A 15,074-nucleotide genomic window follows, 5' to 3' on the forward strand; every position below is an offset into this window, starting at 1 on the left:
CATTTGTAGGTCTGCAGTGGTAAACTGTTTTTTTTTTTTTTTTGTTTGGCTTCTATTTCATTCCATCAAGAAAAATAAAACCATTAATACAAAAGTTTAAATCACAAATAAGGATAAAAAGCAGCAGAAGGAAGAAAGGTTCCTATATATCTGCCCTTCTGTCACAAAATGTAAATTACAAAACACAAAATACGAAATTAAAAAAAAAGCTGCAGGCCAACATGCCTTATTAAACTTCATTTTTTTTTTTTTTTCAAAAAAAGTCACTTATTGTTCTTTACTAACAGCAAGCAGATGTCCATAAAGATGGAAAAGTTTTTTTTAATATAATTAAGCAGTTTTCAGCATTTTAAAAAAAAACCTTTCATGACATTTTTGTGCATATAAATTTTAAAACAGATACAAAAAGGCTGGTGGTGTGCCTGTGGTTTAGACATGTTTATAAACCATCAGTACCTTGAACAAGTTTGCAGTTTTAAGACTATTTATTCAACACAGTAAATTTGGGGAGACTTTATCAACCCCTCAACCTCTCTAAAAATATTTTTTTATGTAATTGGAAAGATAAAAGCATGGCACAGAAGATGATAAATAGAAGGGGACAAAGAGAAAAACATTTAACAAAAAGAGATAAGCAATAATGGCATGAATGGAATATTCAACCTAAAGATAAAAGCATCAGTACATTGATAAATAATAGAAGGTGGACGGAAGAAGAAATGCTCCAGTGTAAAGAATGGCGAAAGGTAAAAGTGAAAAAAACATGCACACAAGTTTCGAGATAAAACATTAGTGTTTAAGTTCATTAAACGTGAAGCACCACATATACCCTGTCCCTGTCCCTCTCGAGGGGGCGTGGTTAGCCTTCCTGTTTTGATGTGACGTTGTGTGTGACGTTGCACCAGGGTCTAACGGGCGGATATTTTCAAAATGGAAGAAATGGCAAAGTTTTGGAGGGTAACAGCAGAACAAAGTCTGTTTGCCTTTTGACGACTCCATTGTGGATTATCGATGCCCTCAATTGATCGAGAAAATTTACAGCAGACCTGCATGTATCTGCACATCGAAAAGTAGGCACGATGAGTGTTTCGATCGGCGATAGAATAGAGGTGAGTTCTATTGTTAGGCTAACGCCCACAAGCTAGCTCGCTAACTACAAACACACATGCTGAATTTAAACTGTGAGTTAACTATTAAACTGGTTCATTAGGTGTGTTCAACTGTGTTGGCTTTGTAAAAATATTTTCATTAGTAACTGATTTACTTATAAGTTACATGTTAACAAATCACTTGTTCTATTTTTGCCTTTTGTTACAAAGTTAACGCAATTTAAACATCGTTAATTTGACGTTTGCGACATTATTTCCCGTCATGTGTATTCAAAGTGTTTTATTTTGCTGTAAGTTGCCAACATTCATAGTAATTAGTCACTCAAGTTAATTTTATCAGTAGTATGTTGTCAATACATGGCTGTGTAATCTTACCCCCGGCTGGTTGCTCTCTCGGGACAAACAGTTGTTTCTCGTCTCTGGGCTGATTTGCTTGGAAACGGCTTCAAGTGGTCCTCGTTAGCGGGAAGACAGCCGGGATAATTGAAGGTTGTGGTTGGACATATGACGGCGTCAGGTGTTCGTGGCGTGTTTGACAGTTAACGTTTGTTGTGGGAAGGTTTCTCCCCTGTGAAGTCGTTAGATGCTGGGCTGTCTGTTGCTGTACATACAGCATGTCGCACCTTAGAGGGACAGTGTTTGATCAACTTATACATTACTTTTATCAAAACCTTTCTGATGGCACTCATACATGCAGAGATGATGAAGAAAGTTTAATCTATGATCAGGATCTCAGGATCGAGGTATCACACCTTTAAGATTTTTATTTTGACATCTGTAACATTTGTTTCTTATTTATTTTGGTTAAACTGAGTTTTAATTTTTTTTGTTGTTGCAGGATTTCAAGGTCCTCACACTCCTTGGCAAAGGCTCCTTTGCATGTGTTTATCGAGCAAAATCTGTGAAGACTGGTCTGGAGGTTGCTATTAAAACGGTAAGACCCCCTTACACACTGTTTGTCTGAGCCAATGATGTGCAGTAATCAAAGGACACTTTACCTGTAATGTATACACTTTAACGGTCAAGCTGTTGTGCCCAGGACTGACAGTTAAAATGCACACTGTGGATTATTAAACCTTAGTTGCGTCCCAAGGGTCTCTTGTGGTCCCTTGACTCCTCACAAATGAGGTCTGCAGAGTTCACTGTCTGTAAGGGCGACAGATTGCCTGTTTGCTATGAGACCAAACTGCAGTGCTGCAGTGCTGTGCTTTATTATGTGTTGATTGTGTGAGGCAGGTGTTTAATTTCCTCCTTTTGTTTTCATTTGCAGATTGACAAAAAAGCGATGCACAAAGCTGGTATGGTCCAGCGTGTGACAAATGAGGTGGAGATTCAGTGCCGACTAAAACATCCTTCAATACTTGAGGTATCATTAACTTTAAATAACATATTATTGTGTGTATTGTGTAAATATAGACAGACTTAAACAGCACTGCTATTTAAAAAGAATGTCTTCTCCTGTTAAAGTTTTCAGGAGTCAGTCTACTCTGTGTTTGATACATGCATACCAGCTCTGTATTATTGTTGCCATGGCTACTTAATGCAGAGTACTGCCCCCCTCCCTACAACCGCATTCTTTGTTTGTCATCTCTGTGTTTGATAAAGGCTTTGTGTAGAAAATGATATTGTGTGTTCTGAAACTTTATACTGATATTTTGCTGGTTTTAAGACTTTGACATGTTAATTATTTCTGTCATTTATCTTGTCTTGTTTAAGCTGTACAACTACTTTGAGGACAGCAACTATGTCTATTTAGTGTTGGAAATGTGCCACAATGGAGAGATGAGTCGGTACCTCAAAGAGAAGACAATGCCTTTCTCAGAGGATGAAGGTAAGGCAAAGCGCATAAATCAGAACTATGTTATCATAAATTTGAGAGCTACCTGTGTTAGAATAACTTTCTTTTGTTTCACAGCAAGACATTTCATGCATCAAATAGTGAAAGGAATGTTGTATCTACACACCCACGGCATCTTGCATCGTGACCTGACCTTGTCGAACCTTTTGCTGACGAGCAATATGAACATTAAGATAGCAGACTTTGGCCTTGCCACACAGCTCAAACTCCCAAATGAGAAGCACTTCACCATGTGTGGCACACCCAACTACATCTCCCCGGAGGTGGCCACTCGCAGTGCTCACGGCCTGGAATCAGACGTGTGGTCGCTTGGGTGCATGTTCTATGCCTTCCTAATGGGTCGCCCTCCATTTGACACAGATACAGTAAAGCACACTCTGTCTAAAGTAGTTCTTGGGGAGTATGAGATGCCCAGTCATGTTTCTCTGGAGGCTCAGGATCTGATCCATCAGCTGCTGCAGAAGGACCCCGCCCAGCGACCCAGCCTCTCTGCAGTGCTCGACCATCCGTTTATGACGCAGAGCCTACTGGTCAGGAACAAAGAGGTGGGCCAGGGGGATGAAGGATCCATGGACAGTGGCATTGCCACCATCTCAACAGCCTGCACTTCTTCCACCTCAGCCAGCAGCAACAGCCGGCTCCAGAGGAGAGCCAGGCATGTGATTGGCTCTGCCCTTCCTAACCGCATGGCGCCGATTTCAAGTCTTCCACGCCAACCAGTCGGGGACTGTTTTGAGGATAGAGACCAGTGGCAGCAGCATCATCCTGCTGACAGATTTCACAGAGAGGGCAGGGGCAGAGGGGGTCACAGTGGGGAAACAGGACAGCCTCATTCTCGCTACCTGAGGAGAGCTCACTCCTCCGATCGCTCCAGCACATGTACATCAAACCATGCTGAGCTGGGGAGATGTCACTCTGAGGAGATGCTGACGGGTATAGGACAACCAGTCTTCCCCACGACATCCAATCAGCACCCATTTTCAGAGCGGGGAAGGCTCCCGTCTCCTCCTGTCAAACAGTCAGCCAAGTAAGAAGTCTGTCTTTTCAGCCATATTGTTCATTAGATCAAAGAAAAAAAGAATGAAACTAACAGATTGCATTGTGGGTTTCAGTTCTGGGTACTCATCCACACGGACTGCACATCCACCAAATCTTCAGTTTCAAGACCTGGAGGGAGTTACCAACTGGCTGAATAATGACGGTAAAATAAAAAATGTTTGTTAATTGATTCATGGCTAGAACAGGCTCCAGCCCTCTTTGAAAACTTGATATGAATAAAGAGACAAACAAAACACTTAAAGTCTTATTTGTTAAACATAGTTGAAACCGTTTGAGTAAATCATAATTATTACTGATGTTTCTGTCTCAGGCTCTGGGCACAGGCCTGTAGACAGCAGCACCCACAGCAGCAGCGGTAGCTTCCACAGCAGCAGAGGACCCTTGGGTGTTCACAACTCCTGGTCAGATGAGCCCAGGAGCCTAGGCATGAACCCTCACCAAAAGCAGCACCACATGCATCACAGCCTCCCCTCCAACTCTGACTCGTACAGAGAAAACATACCTGGAGCTGAGTTCCAACCTCCTCACAGCCGAGAGTTTAAGCTCCCCTCAGCCAAGCCAAGCGTTGATAAAGCCAAGAAAACACTGAGAGACGTTGTCCCGCCTTTGTGTGTGGCAAGACTGAAACCCATCAGACAGAAGACCAAAAACGCTGTGGTGAGATGTTAGAATGTTCTTTCTCTGTCTTTTGGGATCACTTGTATTCAAACCTTTTATCAAAGTCTCATTCCATTTGTGTGTGTTTGTTACAGGTTAGCATTCTGGACACGGGTGAGGTGTGTATGGAGTTGTTGAAATCTCAGAATGGTCAAGAAAGGGTCAAGGAAGTTCTTCGGATTTCCTGTGATGGTTCAATGGTGAGTTTGATGTGTTGTACTGTTGCATGTAATGTGAGGTCTGAGGTGGACTGAAATTAATGCTGATGTCTCTTTATGATTTACAAAAGGAAAAAGGTCTAAAAACTGAACACAATTATTTTCAGACTGATATGAACTGATATAAACCTTACCTGTATCCACGTTTTCCACTGAGCAGTTTGTATGATAATAAAACAAATGTAGATATCGATTTTGTCTGAATAGTTGATTTTGAGATATTTCTGCAAAATTAAAATGATTTCTTGAATGATTACATCTTTGGAGTAGCACCTGTTCATCAGTTTCTGTAGAGTCTCAGCTTCACTGTAAAAAGAAAGTTACCCAGAAGCTTTCGTCTGGCTTAATTCAGTGTTTTTAATCTGAAAAAGGAAATTGTCTTGTGATTTAGTTGCAGTCAACGAGTCTTAGGTTTACCAAAACAGCAGCATCAAGATTCTGTTTGTAAAAAGTAAAGTGTTGCAATGTGTGTTTGATGGTTCAAGTTTTCCTGCTATTTAAAGCATGTTATCATCCTTTAAAGGTGACGATTTATCAGCCTAATGGTGGAAAGGGTTTCCCTGTCCTTGACTCTCCTCCTGCTCCTCCAGAGGATATTCTCATCTGTAGTTATGGGGACCTTCCAGGTATCCTGAATAGTTTAGCACGCCATCACATCATAAATCAGGAATGATTGTCAGTTGTGTGTAGGGATGGGAATTGAAAACCGGTTCCTGTTGAGAATTGATAAGAAATGTTTCAATCCATCGATATCGTTAGCCTTTGTGCTTAAAGATTCCCTTATCAATTCCCTTATCGTTTCAGGATTTTCAGCTTGAAGTTTTACTGAAGAACTGATTTAATAAAGAAATGTACATTACTCTCTCTCAGGAGATTCAAATTCAGTACATTCCAAATGGTATAAATCACCTTATTTACCAAAATAACAAAATAGCGCAAGCTTGATGCTAACTTATATGGGAAACTGCATTGATATGCTAGCAGTTAGCATACATCAGTATAACTTAAGCTTCAGAATAGAATTTCAACTTGAAAAATACTGAGAATTTCAAATGTCAAAAGCTAACAGGCAATAGAAAGGCTCATGGCAGACTACATAACTACAGAAAGCTTCCAAACAACTTAAACCATTGCTATAACCACTTTGAGACACTAGATGGCCTACTTGAACTATTAATATATTACAACACAGTACATCAACATCACATTGTGGGCACCTTTTTACCTGTTTCTGTATAACTATGTCCAGAAATATCCAGACTCAGGGACAAATTTCATTTTTTCACTTACAGTATAAACTCAATTAAATGTTGTTGACACAGAAAACCTGTAAAGCTACTTTTTGTAACAAGAAAATTCACAACAGGAATTGATAAGGGAATCGATAAAGAATCAGATTGATTAGCAGAATCTATAAGGGCATCGGTATTGACAAAATCTTATCGATTCCCATCCCTAGTTGTGTGCTGATTCTTTTATTTTTGCCACAGAAAAATACTGGAAGAAGTACCAATACGCCTCCAAGTTTGTGCAGCTAGTGAAATCCAAGACCCCAAAAGTGACACTCTACACCAAGTATGCAAAAGTGATGCTGATGGAGAACTGCCCCAACGCAGACCTGGAGGTTTGCTTTTATGACGGTGAGACGCATGATCCCATTAAGGGGGACTGAGCTGACTGTTTTCTTGTCTATAGCTAAAATTGACATCATTGAAAGCTTAATGAAGACTCTCTTGCAGGAGCAAAGACCCATAAGACCTCAGAGCTGGTGCGAGTAGTAGAGAAAAGTGGGAAGTCATACACCGTGAAAGGCGAGGTGGGGCTAAGTGGCCTGAGCCCAGAGAGCCGGCTGTATGTGGAGCTTTCTGACGAGGGTCACAGCATGTGTTTGTCTCTGGAGGCTGCCATCACTGCAGAGGAGCAGCGCAGCACTAAGAAAGTCCCCTTCTTCCCCATAACCATCGGCAGGTGAGAGGAATGTGACGTGTACTGTAACTATTTGATTTGTTGTTGTCCTGGCAGAGTGAATAATCTTGTTTTGACTTGATGTCCCTCCCAGGAGGCCGGTTGCCCCAGACTCCACATGCTCACAGCCAATACCTCCTGAAGCAGCATCACCTCCTCAACCTCCACAAATCACTCCTTCGGTGAGTGCCTCATAGCCCAACGATTTTTTCAGATTAGTTCATGGGTTGCTGAGATTTGTCTTTTCTAACACTTGATTTGCAGATGATCTCTTACGACGGCTCTGATTTCACCACAGCCAGCCTGAACAAGAAAAGCTCCCCAGTGCGACAGGAGTTGGTGCAAAGTGCAGGAAAAGTGGTCAAGTCTATTTTTGTGCCTAATGTTGGCTGGGCATCACAGGTTAGTCAAAATAAAATCAAGCATATTTTCTGTGATCAGCTTGAGAGCTTTCTCTGTAATACAATTATGGCTTTGCTTTGTGCAGCTGACAAGTGGAGAGGTGTGGGTGCAGTTCAATGACGGCTCTCAGCTGGTGGTTCAGGCGGGAGTTTCCTGCATCACATACACGTCTCCAGAGGGGAGGATCACCAGGTACTGCAGATGTTTGTTTCCTCACATGTATGCAGAGCAGTAGGTGCAGTGGCTTCATCTGGATTTCATTGTCATCTGTCTTCATCACAGGTATAAGGAGAACGAGAAGTTGCCAGAGCACGTGAAGGAGAAGCTGCACTGTCTCTCCACCATCCTGGGACTGTTGGCCAACCCAGCAGCGCATCACCTGCAACCCCACTGACAGCAGTCAAAACAAACTTAAGCCACGGGCAGAAAGTAGCATTAGAAACCCTCCGTCGTCTGGTGTTCCTGTAAATACATCTGTGTTTTTTTACATGTACAGAAGACTAAGATTATGAAAAGATATATTTTTATGTTTAAAGCAGCGTCTTGTATAGTCTGAACTGGCCTTGTTGGGTATGTTTGTTTACTGATGTGTCATTTTAAGTGTCTCCAATTCTATGAAATGTGCAGAACTGAGACAATAAACAGCTGGAGGCCGGGTGGAGAAATTCAGCCATTTGTTTTTGATCTTCTGTCAAAGGTATCTGTATTAATGAAGTATGCTATACAGGCAAAATATTAGAATTAACACAAATGTGCTAATCAACATTAACTGATAAGCTGTAGCAGAGGAGAGACTTCATTGGTCATATTTTTGGCTCTATTGGGTAAGAGAGCTGGAGAAAGGAAATGTGGAGGGAAAACATGCAGAAACTATTCACGTCTGTGTGTTAGAGCCTTTGTGTAGACCCCTTTACAACGTGCGCCATCATTAAGAAGCATTCATTCAGATAAGTTAGTTTTCTTGTTTTACTGTACTAGGCCTGGGCTAAAATCACCAGGCCATTGTACAGTTTGTGATCAGTGGAGGTGTTATTATGGGTTATGAAAACACTCAAGAAGACAACACACAAGGTTTAAATAACCAGACTGAATCAAACAGAGCCACATAAGGTTTCACGTTTATTTCGCCCTGTTGTTTTGGCCATTTAATTAAAAAAAGGTCACAAAATTGTGGATTCCTCTCAATTACAGAACTGATACAAAACAAACATACTGTACGGATGTAAGCCTCAGCATATATACATGTACTGTACAAGACACCCAAGACGTAAACATTCAGGTAGAAGCTGGGAGCATGATGACACTGTCTGGGCCGCAGAAATGACCAAGGGTAGGATTAACCATTTATTTCCCATTTAGAAGCACAACATAGGACGCACAATATAGCGGTGTACACATATCAGCCTTTACAGGGACACACTCACAACTTTGTCCTTATTTCTAGATGTGGGGAAAGGATCTGCAAGGTTCCCCTGAGCCTGCTGCAACATTTTCAGGTTCTGAATTCACTGAAGTGTCACAACACTCAAAATCATTTTCAGGATGTCTTTTGTTCCAGAGGCGCTGGTGAGATGGCTGCACTGACACCAGTGTTTCTGATCTCAGAGTGATGAAGAGGACAGTCAGTCTCCTTGGATACTGATAAAGAAAGTAAAACAGCAAGGATGAACTCTTCACAACAAGAGAGGAAACAGATGCAGCAGGCTCAGAGGAAAGAAAAAATCTGTATTCACTGCAGGTTGGCACTCATTCCTTAGTAGTGCTAGAGGGAGACAACAGCATCAACCACAAAGCTCATTCTGTCCCCAACTGTACTAACCCAGTCCCAGCTTGTTTACTATACCACTAATAAAGACCCTCTGCTTGTTCCAAAACACCCCCTGCTTTTTCATTCATCATATAAAACATTTCCCCATAAAATCTCAATAAAATAAAGTTGCTCTTAGTAGATATCAGGACAAATGTATTAACAGAAGTGGAGTAAAAAAATCTCACAGTGAACATTGGGAACAAGAGCTGGACTGCCCCGCATTTCCCCTCCGAATGATTTCTACATGTGACAAAAATACAGCAGCTGGAACAGGACAGGTTGGAAAATTTAAGCTTGAAGAAAATGAAACCCTTACTTGAGGTTTTTCAAGCTGTATTCTTTAAAAAAGGTGCTTATAGAGAATTTAGATCACTGTTACTATTTTTAAATCATTTATACCCAACTGGTGGGTATCCAGACTCAGATCTGACCTTATTCTTTATGGATATGTATAGTAGCTGATTTAGATATCAATGAAACATGACAAGCTTTACAGCAGCCTTAAAGTCTGGATTTTTTTGATAGGTTATATTGGCCTCGTGAGAGTAGTTTGCTCACATCACAGATAAAAGCACTGAAGATGTGTGAGAGTCTGTAAAAGCAGATTACACATCCATAATGTGATGACAGAAATCTCACCAAATCCCACTGGAATCCTGAAAAAAATCCTGGAATTCTCTGGAAAAAGAAAGGAAACATCCACAAACACAAAAGGAATGCAATCCTCGTCTTCTTGTGGAGCAACTCAAACCATGATGCGGCTTGTTTTACACCAAACATCAGTCAAACAGTAAAACACTCAAGGACCTAGTAACATTGGTGCAACAACAATCAGTAAAAAAAAAAACTTGGTCACATGGTCATGGAGATTTCTCTTAACTGAACCTTCAGAGGTGATGTTTGTTTCTCCTTTTAGGTGTTCTGTCTACACTTGACATGAATCTGATGGCACTGAGCAGTAAACCTTACACCTGTTTGTTCAAACTAACCGAACCTAAAATTAATTTGTTGTTCATGTTCAGACGGTTGGCCACAGTCACATAGCAGTCTGAGATCTGTGGAGTTGTTTACATGACTTCTCTCCTTCTCCCTCTGGTAGGAGTCAGCTGTATTAACTAAAAACATACACACATTACAGGTCAGTCTATATGTACTTGTGTGTGTGTGTGTGTGTGTGTGTGTGTGTGTGTGTGTGTGTGTGTGTGTGTGTGTGTGTGTGTGTGTGTGTGTTTATGCGTTTGTTTGGATCATACATTGCACATCTAGTGGCACATCTCTCCAATCTTGATTGGCTACCTCACCCTGGACCCTTTCATCACAGAGATCTCACACAAGAGAGAAAAATAAAATCAGCTATCAGGCAAAGTTCCCAAAAGTTCACATTACAGTACTGTTAAGTCTCATTAGACTAAACCAAAAATACAAAAAAGGCAGAGAGAAAAAAGCGTACACCCAATCACCACCGTTTTCAATAACTATATAGGAAAAGGTTTCTTTTTTGATTAGATATATTATCATAATTAACATCATAATTATTATGATTATTCATTATTATTGTCACCATGTCATCCGTTTTTTTTTTTTTTGTTCAGGGGTCAAACGGAATAAAGGGAGGGGGGGTTCAGTCACTGAGAGGACGCCTTGGTGGCTATTGTGGACACACAGTGCTGCTGGAAATTGGGGGACATGGCCGGGTTGCAGCCCAGTCTCTGGCGTGGGCCCTTCAGTCCGCCGTCGCCCTCTACAATCCAGGGGCTGCTGTTGGCCTCTTTTCCCAGCATGCCACAGCAGCCAGGGGCTGGTGGGGCAGCGTTTGGTACCGTGGTGCTTACAGGCAGAGCTTTGGGTGGCTCAGTGGCAGGGGTGAAGTCTGGGTTGTGGCTCTGGAGGACGCTGGTGATGTGGTTCAGGAGGTCGTTGAAAAACTCTGGGACGCCCTCGTACCCTGTAGAAGGATGTTCATCAGGCAGTTATTAATTCAGTTCTTTATGAATATCTAAAACTGACATAATCTTCATCTTGATCTGGTTCTAAAAACTTCATATTACAACTTTTCTACTTCAGCTAACTTTTCTGTTAGCTGAAGTACATTCAGTAATTTTTGCACAATGACTCAAAGAACAGAGTGACAGAGATCAACTAGTGTATCTACCAGGGAATGCATTGACATCAATGACAGCGTGTTGGCCTGTTTGGTTGTTGATGATGACGTCGATGCCAAACAAGGACACGCCCAGGGCCTGCCTCAGCGACCTGGACAACTCTCTGATGACATCATCGTTGGGTGGCTGAGACACTCCCTCCAAGTTCTCTCGCTGAGACAGAGTATTTAAACACATCAGCACACAAATTTAACATTCGTGCTGGGATAAAAGAAAAATGACTCTTTGGACTTACTGTGGTCAAGTCTGAAGATGACTCTGGTTTGGAAACATTGTGGCTGTTGAAGAAAATGGCTCTCCTATCTGAAAAGGAAAAAAAAGAAAGTGTTGAGTGGAATATTGATGAATACGTAGTTTCCTCTATGTGGTCAAACATTTCTCATTTAGACACTAGGTGGCAGCAAAGCTCAGATAGTTACAGAGTGCAATAAGAAGAGGAGAGGCTCACTTCTTTCTTTAACTGCTTTAAGCACCTGTTGTCAAAAAAAAACAAAACCATACCTTAAACTAAATCAACCAAGTGTTATGCTTTCGTCTTTAAACCCATACTCATGTCATGTTTAGTGTTCACTTCAGACTAAACAGCTTGTAAGATGTTTGCCTCAGGGAAAGACTTTCCTTTGACAGTCATAAGTGAAATAAATCATCACCCCTTTTTTGTTTTTCACTGCAATAATCGACCTTATGAAGAGTTATAGAGCAGGAGGTTGGAAGAGGACAGAAAAAGAAAATTCAATCACTAACTCCCAACTATCCAAGTAGAATATTCCCTTTTGGCTTGTCAAGGATTCTTGTGATGTAGTGTTGGGCCGATGTCCTGGGACATTTCCAGAGTAGGCGAACATGGAAACAAACACTGTTCTCTTTAAGCCGTCTTCACTAACCCGATCTCTCTTTATTTTTTTACCTCACCTACAAAACACGTTGCATACCCCCAGACTGCAGTGCAAACTAATCTGAATGCTGTGCAGCTGTATCGCTTTGGTATGTTGCTTTTTTGTGTTTGACAGAGGCTGTGCCTTTAGCTGCAGCTCTCAGCATTCCAGGCTGAAAGCAAATGTTCTCTCTGCACTGTTACACAAAGCAGACAGCCACACTGATGGGAGGAAACCGGTTTGTGTGAGGGCCTCCGCTATACCTCATGCAAATACAGGAGTCATTTGTGTAAGGGGACAACCCTGCATTCAAAGTTGCATCATGGGTAGTGCTTCTGACATGTTTATGTGGAGGGATGCCTTTGCTCTTCTGTATTTTCCTACAGCGTGTATCAGTAGCTCTAATGCAGTCTGCTCATCCCTTAAAAGGTCCAATCACAGGGACTATAAAGCCGTTTTATGACTGCTTTTATTGAGGAATTTAAAGAAGCGGTGCAACTTGTACGCTCTGGCTAGTGTCTGTCCGTCCTCTCACCTGCTGGTCCAGCAGGGAAGTTCTTCAGTGAGGGTCTCTCCACCACAGTGTACGAGTCTCCCACCACAAACACCTTGTAGAGCACCGCGTTGTGGTTGATGAAGCTCTGGATCACACAGGGAGGCTTCACATCCTTCAGGTCCTCTTCGCTGAAGATAATAGCCATCTGTGGACAGATTTACACAGACAATGACTGACTGGATCTTCTAAAAGCTTTATCAGGGTATATGCTGAAATCCTGAGGTTAAATCCAATACCTTTTAAAGACTTTTATAAAAACCTTTCAAAAAGTTGTAAGACCTTGTCGTGACTTTAAGCTGTTGTTAGCAACTGATCTTTACTACTACTACTATTACTAAACTATAGCTGTAGTTTGCATTTCAACATATATTAGGTAAGCTGAGAAGGAATAAAGCTTGAAAAAATAATTGACATTCCCATTCCCTCAAAAAGTAACAGCAGTTATTCAAGGCCAACTTACAGAAAAAAACCAACAATTTATTTCATCGTCAAAATTTAGGACATGCGCTTGAGGTTGTGTTATTTGCTTTCTATCAGCATTACATATGAATGGCTACTAAACTACTGTACAAACTGAGTTTGTTGTCACATTAGCTAATGGATATGTTGGACTGCTAGCGCTACGTTTAGCCCGCGCCTCACAAAATTACAACTTTGCTTGTTGTCAAGTCTGAAACAACAGTGCTACAAAACTGTATTGATAAATACCTTGTCTCATCGCATTTAAAAGGTGATTTGAACAAAGAAAATTTGTTGCAAAACAACTTAGATCAGGGGAAGCTTTCTCTAAATCGTAAGAATCCAAGATCCAGGTCCTCAAAAGTCTGAGAGGCTTGAGAAACTCTTATGATCTAGAGAGAAATTTTTTGAGATGGTAAAGCTTTATCTAGATCCTCACACTGGTCTGTGATGAGTGTGATAAGCAGAATGATAGTCCAATCACCAGGTGGTTGTCTTTGAAAGTTCAGACTCTGAAAACATTTTTGAACCAGATGGACAATTTCCGTGGCAGATATATGGAACTGTCTGTCTAACATGTCAGGTTAGTTTGTAACAGTGCCAAGGAAGGAAGTAAATATTCATGGACACGTCAAAATATAATAACATTATGATTAAGACTTTTCAATACTTTTTAAGGGCCTTAATTTTCCCACAACTGATTTATCAACTTTTAATATTTCTTAAGACCCCACAGACACCCTGTTTAAAAGTGATCTGACAGATGAGCATATGGAGACATACCGGTAAGCCAAGTACAGTTAACACAAAAGAGTGAGCGTGAAGGAATGAGGATTATTTGCAGAGGCTGACAGCAGTATTGATTTCAGCCGACCACCAAAGACACACAAAGTACAGCAGCACCTTATCAGATGGAGTTGTTTGGACTTGAGTTAAATGACAATCCTGGGACAAGTGTTAATGCTTGCTCAAAGCAAACTGTGTGGGTGTTGGTGTGGGTGACCTCTCACCTCGTGGGAGTTGGTTCCATGAGCCACCCGTGTTTTGCAAACTGAGGAAGAAATAAAGGCGAGGAGAAGTTAGCGAGGTCACCTTTACAGAATACAGACAGTCATTCACCCTCCAGCTCTTCCTGACATTTTCACAGTGAAAACAGAATGACACATCTTCACCATTCGATCTATAGAACGTCAACGGAGATGTAATCAAAAGATGCCACTCATCTTTATCATGAGGCGGAGATTAAGAAAAGCACTTACTGAATGGGAATGTGAGTCCTTGCCTCTTGATCTGCTCCAGCACATCTTGGCTGCAATCTGTGTTCAGGACCATGAATGGAGGAGAGCAAATCCTCTCATCTGATGGAAAGAGAGGTAAAGGAAGCAAGATAGAAAAAAGGTCAATCCTTTGCTCTTAATCATCTTAAAAAAATGAATCACCTGTTGAGTAAAAGACAAAAATCAACATTGTTAACGTTGCCGCACTATTTTCCAGATGACAGTTTCTACAAAAACTGAAGAATTAAAAAAAAAGTAAAAAGGCCCAATAAACAACTCTTGTTTGTATTTCCTGTCAAAACCTCCAACATCGCTTTCTTCATTTCTTCATCACAGATCTCTGAAGCCAGAAATCACTTGCTGCTAAAAAGGAGTAATCTACTATTTTTTTCCAATCAATGATTGAACCAATCAATTTCAGGTTGATACATTTTCAATCTCTGACATACCGTGGACACAAAAAGGTCACAGCCTTCACCATGCTCTGTGTTGAAACGCTTCAAATTCTGACTTTAACAGTTTGTCTCTACCTTTTTTTAAAGAAATCCTGAAACATTTAGAGATGGCTCTAATGTCAGTTTTTTCCCTACTGATCCGCTTTGAGGAAAATTGTGTGTCTGTGCACAGTCTCAGCTCCCTGTGATAGCTGAAGATGTGTTTTTCTGGA

The 15,074-nt window shown here is 41.1% G+C and overlaps 2 protein-coding genes across 3 annotated transcripts in view; one reads left to right on the top strand and one right to left on the bottom strand.

The window, feature by feature from the left end:
• Nucleotides 1-870: 870 nt before the first annotated feature.
• Nucleotides 871-7,937, top strand: plk4 (polo-like kinase 4 (Drosophila)). 2 transcript variants are annotated; one of them, XM_074691402.1, is made up of 15 exons: nucleotides 871-1,109; nucleotides 1,948-2,043; nucleotides 2,380-2,475; nucleotides 2,826-2,940; nucleotides 3,025-3,994; nucleotides 4,080-4,168; nucleotides 4,337-4,683; nucleotides 4,779-4,883; nucleotides 5,425-5,527; nucleotides 6,392-6,541; nucleotides 6,641-6,869; nucleotides 6,961-7,048; nucleotides 7,131-7,268; nucleotides 7,354-7,460; nucleotides 7,551-7,937. In XM_074691402.1, the coding sequence occupies exons 1-15, from the start codon at nucleotides 1,080-1,082 to the stop codon at nucleotides 7,660-7,662; spliced, it is 2,775 nt and encodes a 924-aa protein (XP_074547503.1). In that variant the 5' UTR covers nucleotides 871-1,079; the 3' UTR covers nucleotides 7,663-7,937. The 2 variants fall into 2 exon arrangements, with proteins under 2 accessions (XP_074547503.1, XP_074547502.1); XM_074691401.1 differs by lacking the exon at nucleotides 871-1,109 and adding an exon at nucleotides 1,630-1,852.
• Nucleotides 7,938-8,370: 433 nt separating this feature from the next.
• LOC141806930 (inositol-tetrakisphosphate 1-kinase-like) overlaps nucleotides 8,371-15,074 on the bottom strand; it is a 34,775-nt gene continuing 28,071 nt past the window's right edge. The window contains exons 6-11 of the mRNA XM_074692648.1: nucleotides 14,390-14,488; nucleotides 14,141-14,181; nucleotides 12,651-12,816; nucleotides 11,476-11,543; nucleotides 11,231-11,393; nucleotides 8,371-11,023 (exon numbers count right to left, since the gene is read on the bottom strand). Coding sequence (XP_074548749.1) covers nucleotides 10,704-11,023; nucleotides 11,231-11,393; nucleotides 11,476-11,543; nucleotides 12,651-12,816; nucleotides 14,141-14,181; nucleotides 14,390-14,488 — 857 coding nt within the window. The 3' untranslated portion in view covers nucleotides 8,371-10,703. The remainder of the gene's footprint in view (nucleotides 11,024-11,230; nucleotides 11,394-11,475; nucleotides 11,544-12,650; nucleotides 12,817-14,140; nucleotides 14,182-14,389; nucleotides 14,489-15,074) is intronic.

The sequence above is a fragment of the Halichoeres trimaculatus genome, unplaced genomic scaffold (assembly GCF_033239565.1).
Source record: "Halichoeres trimaculatus isolate MK-OKI-2021-1 unplaced genomic scaffold, fHalTri1.1 fHalTri1_scaffold_17, whole genome shotgun sequence".
Lineage (NCBI taxonomy): Eukaryota > Metazoa > Chordata > Actinopteri > Labriformes > Labridae > Halichoeres > Halichoeres trimaculatus.

Excerpts from the sequence above, each read along its gene's own strand:
- plk4 (XM_074691401.1), top strand. The coding sequence starts at position 1,724 with ATGTCGCACCTTAGAGGGACAGTGTTTGATCAACTTATACATTACTTT. Across the intron at positions 6,870-6,960 it reads TTCCCCATAACCATCGGCAG|GAGGCCGGTTGCCCCAGACT; the intron begins GTGAGAGGAATG and ends TGTCCCTCCCAG. Across the intron at positions 7,269-7,353 it reads ATGTTGGCTGGGCATCACAG|CTGACAAGTGGAGAGGTGTG; the intron begins GTTAGTCAAAAT and ends TGCTTTGTGCAG.